Below are 4,907 nucleotides of genomic sequence, written 5' to 3' on the forward strand. Positions count from 1 at the left end.
TTTGGAATAGGAAATAGTAATACTATGAGAAAGGTGAAAGTAGTCATCTAAGTTATTTCAACACTTATATAACTTTTAGGATTGCGATTTAGAATTTTTTTTAATCCATGAACTTTTCGTTTTTTCAGTGGAAATAGGGGAAGCAAGATGCTTCCCTCAGTCAAAATTTGTTTAATGAAAAGTACAAATAAGAATAATCCATGAACTTCTTTAGTTATGGAAGATTAGTTTTAAACTAAAGAAGGAAGACTTGTATTTCAATAGAATTCTAGAAAGAAATATTTCTAAGCTAAGAAAGTGGGAACGGGAAAGACCGAGAAGGGTGTGAGTGAGAAGAGAGTCATTTTTTTTTTGGATGGCTTGTCCTACGTTTGTGTCCGCGTGCAGAGAGATATGGGATGGGGAAGCGCTGGACTTCAGTCCAAGCTCACGTCAATGATATATTCAAAGCCTTCCATTATTCCGTGCTTAAAACCAAATACTCTGTGACCTAGATTTATTAGAAAAATACACAATGCTTACTTTCAGATATGCAGCAGTTTTCTTTATAAAAATAAATTTTTGGTAAATACCGATAGGCCACCGTGTAAAATAGCAATACAAAAGACCAATCATGACTTGACTTCTTCATCGTAGTGTTTTCTATTTATTGGAATAGAGAACACACAAAGGTTTGGAAGCGGAATAAAACAAATAGACTTGTATTCAATAGATAAGGGCTTTCTTCCTTTTATAACCATACAAGCCTGGTAAATCAAATAGATTGAGATCTATTAACAACTAAATAGAATTAAAATAAAATAACAGCAAACAAATTTCAGTTGAGATAAAACTTATCAAAGCTTATGAACTCAAAACCACTCAAAACTATTTTCTATTTTGGATTATCATTATCATCCCCCCTTAATCCAAAATCTCCATGCTTGTCATGCCCATCTTCCTTTTGAGCTTGATGAAGGTCTCGAACTTTAAAGGTTTGGTCAAGATCTCAGCGATCTGATCACCCGATTTGTAGTAGACAAGCTTAATTTCTTCCTTGTTGACTTGATCTCTGAGAAAATGAAATCTTAAGTCCGTATGCTTGATCCTCCAATGAATGACTGGATGCTTGGCCAAGTTGATAGCAAAGATATTGTCAACATTGATCTTTGTAGGATCCTGCACTTTAAAATGAATCTGATTCAACATATTTTTCAACTAAATTGCTTGACATGTATATGAAGCTGCTGCCATATATTCAGCCTTACAAGTTGAAAAGCAATTATTGACCGCTTTTTAGAAGACTATAAAATTGTTGTGGAGCCAAACATAAAGAGATGCCCTGTAGTGCTTCTTCGATCATCTTGATCTCCTCCTCAATCACTATTAAAATATCCAATAAGATCATTTGCAACATTTAAATAGAAGAGAGCATGATCTAAAGTGCCCTTTATATATTGTAGGATCCTCTTAGCAACCTGAAGATGAGATTGCTTTAGTGCTTCCATAAACTTGCTAACTAGACCAACTCTATAAGCAATATCAGGCCTAGTATATGTTGGATACCTCAAACTTCCAACTATGCTTTTAAAATAAGTTGGATCTATAGTAGAATCATCACCTGCTCTAGATAATTTGGTACCAACTTCCATAGGAATATGCACAGGATTGCATTCAAACATTTTACACTTCTTAAATCTCTTATTAGCATATCTCTTCTGACACATAAAATCCCATTTGTAGCTTGGATTACTTCAATCCCAAGAAAGTAAGATATCGAACCAAGATCCGTCATCTCAAACTCTAACTTTATAGCAAGTTTGAAGTCCTCGATCATAGAGTGATTACTTCCTGTGAAAATCATATCATCAACATATAGGCAGATTAATAAAATATCACCTTTGCTAAGTTTGCTTTTCTTCACTTAGAGGGCATGTTCACCAGGACACTCTTCAAAGCTATCTTTCTATAGAAAATCATCAATCCTCTTGTTCCAGGCATGGGGGCTTGCTTGAGGCCGTGCAAGGCCTTCTTGAGCTGATACATCTTATCTTCACTCTCTTGCTTGATAAAGCCTTGGAGTTGTTGAACATAGACTTCTTCATCAAGAGGGCTATTTAGGAAGGCCGACTTCACATCCATTTAATGAAATTTTCAATGGCTCTGCACAGCAAAAAAAATAATTAGTTTTACTATTTCAATTCTAGCAACGAGAGAGAATACCTTTGGTAGTCACTTCTTGACCGCTTCTGGTAGCCTTTTGCTATTAATCTTGTCTTATATCTTTTCACTTCACTATTTGACTTCCTTTTAGTTTTAAAACCCACTTTATTTCATTGCTTTCTTTCCTGCTAGAATATCAATCAGCTGCCAAGTGTTGCTTTTCTCAATAGTCTTTATTTCTTCCTCCACTGCATTAATCCACCTATCATCTTGCATGGCTTCATTAAATCTAAGTGGATCACAATCTGCAAACATAGCATAGTGGACCAATTCTCCATCATCATCAATATTATTATCAGATATTACCTTAAAGTTTTGTAACCTTGAAGGTGGTTGTTGAGCTCCACGGGGCTTTTGAATAGAAATTGGCTCATCATTTTTGGATCTAGTTCCTTCTCCATATTCTAATCCCATGCACTTGTTCATCAAAAATTACATCTCTACTAATAATCACTTTCTTTGCGGTTGGATTATATAATTTGTATTTACCAAACTTTCTAGGCTTATAACTAATAAAGGCAGCTTTTTCATTTCTATCATCAAGCTTGGTTCTAAGTTCACCTGAAATATGAGCAAAAATAGTAGAGCCAAACACTTTGAGATGCCTAACACTTGGCTTAAAGCTACTTCAAGCTTCTTTAGGAGTTTCATTCTGTAAACTCTTAGTAGGTGATCTATTCAATAAATAAACTAAACAAGAAACTGCTTCATCCCAAAAGTTATTAGGTATATCTTTAGCTTTTAGCATACTCCTTGCCAGGTCCACAATGGTCCTGTTCCTTTTTTCTATAACCCCATTGTGCTGTGGTGTATACTGAATGGTGATCTCATGCTTAATTCCCTGCTATGCATAAAACACTACAAATCGATTGAAAATATATTAACCTCCACCATCAATTCTCAATACTTTAATAGAGAGTCCAATTTGTTTTTCCATAAATATTTTAAACTTATTAAATGTATCAAAAATCTCTGATTTTCTTTTCAAAAAATAGGCCCAAATTTTTCTACTATAATCATCCACAAATGTTAGAAAATAAAAATTTCGTCCAAGTGAAGTAGTGTTCATTGGTCCACATACATCTGAATGCACAAGTTCAAGTGGCTTACTTGCTCTCCAAGTATTATGATTTGAAAATGACCTCCTATGCTATTTTCCAAAAATGCATCCTTCACAAAATTGGTTAGGATGATCTATAACGGGCAAACCCTTCACCATATTATTCTAAGCAAGCAATTTTAAACTTCAAAAATTCAAATGACTAAATCTAAGATGCCATAGCCATGATTCATCATTCACAATTACTTTCAAATAATGGAAAACATCATTCTTAATATCTATTTTGAACATACGATTGCTTGTCAAATGAGATTTAAGAATGATTTTACCTCTTTGGTCAAAAACAATAAATGATTGTCTTCGAGTTACATTTTGTATCACTTCTCAAGTAATTGCGCCATGCTCAGTAAATTATTCTTCATACTCGGAACATAAAAAATATTTAATATATATTGATGATCATCATTCTTTAACTGAATCAAAATTTTATCTTCCCCATAATTGATACAGTGCTGTCATCAACAAATTTGACTAAATTTTGACTGATTCATCTATCTCCACAAAGAGCTCCTTCCTTTCTGTCATATAGTTTGTGCAATCTATATCAAGATACTAGATATTATAGTTGGGCTCCTCTCGATTCAAAGATACCATCAATAAAGTATGGTCCACTCCATCTTCTTGGATGAATTGGACTTCTTCTGCAAGTTGATTATGATTCTTTGACGTGCACTTACTGACATAATAGTCATATCTATTGTATTCATAACATTGAATATTAGATTTATCATACCTTTCTCTTCCATATCCATGAGCTCAGTCTCTATATGATCCTCTGCCTCTTCCACCATAATTTGTAATTCATTATTAGATCCGCCTCTGCCTCCATAATTTTCTCTACCACCACTATGACCTCGTCGTCTTTTTCTGCCACGAGATCTATTTCCAGAAGACTATTGTCTGTCATCTTCTTTCTGTTTATCTTTGATTGAAACTTGGGATTGGAAGGCTTTGTCTAACGGCTTTTCTTCAGACTTCTCATTAAGCTGTTGCTCATAAGCCTCTAAGGAGCCTGACAACTCATTAACAGTCATAGTATTTAAGTCTTTTGTTTCTTCAATAGCAGTGGTGATAGGATCAAATATGAGTTTGAGTGTTTGTAGGATTTTTGCTACCAATATAGACTCTTCTACATTCTCACCATATATCTTCGTCTAGTTTAATAAAGCTTGGACTCTGGTCACGTACGCTGCTACAAAGTTTCTGTCTTCTCCATTTGTAGCAACTCAAACTGCCTTCGTAGGGTCTACAATTTAACTCTGCACCCTTTCTACACCCTTGAAAGTTTGTTCAAGGATGCCCAAGCTTACTTTGCTGTGGTAGCTCCTACAATCTTTTCAAAAATCATATCATTAAATCCTTGATGAATAAAGTAGAGAACCTTATGATCTTTCTTCTTGGCATCTCGATGTTGCGCCTTTGTGATTTGACCTCCTACTTTTGGAACTCCGTTCTTCACGATATTAAATATGTCTTGGTAATCGAAGAGCATCTGCATCTGGATACTCCATCTGTTGTAGTTCTTCCCATCCAGAATGGGTAGGGACAAAGAAGACAAGCCATTAGCAACACTTGAATTTGCCAT

The 4,907-nt window shown here is 34.8% G+C and overlaps 1 protein-coding gene across 1 annotated transcript; it reads right to left on the reverse strand.

Moving 5' to 3' along the window:
* Positions 1 to 2,307: 2,307 nt before the first annotated feature.
* On the reverse strand, positions 2,308 to 4,907 carry LOC140857304 (uncharacterized). Its single transcript, XM_073256085.1, has 4 exons — positions 4,704 to 4,907; positions 2,953 to 3,043; positions 2,692 to 2,763; positions 2,308 to 2,606 (listed from the first exon to the last, which is right to left on the reverse strand). The coding sequence occupies exons 1-4, from the start codon at positions 4,905 to 4,907 to the stop codon at positions 2,308 to 2,310; spliced, it is 666 nt and encodes a 221-aa protein (XP_073112186.1).

The sequence above is a fragment of the Elaeis guineensis genome, chromosome 4, assembly GCF_000442705.2.
Source record: "Elaeis guineensis isolate ETL-2024a chromosome 4, EG11, whole genome shotgun sequence".
Lineage (NCBI taxonomy): Eukaryota > Viridiplantae > Streptophyta > Magnoliopsida > Arecales > Arecaceae > Elaeis > Elaeis guineensis.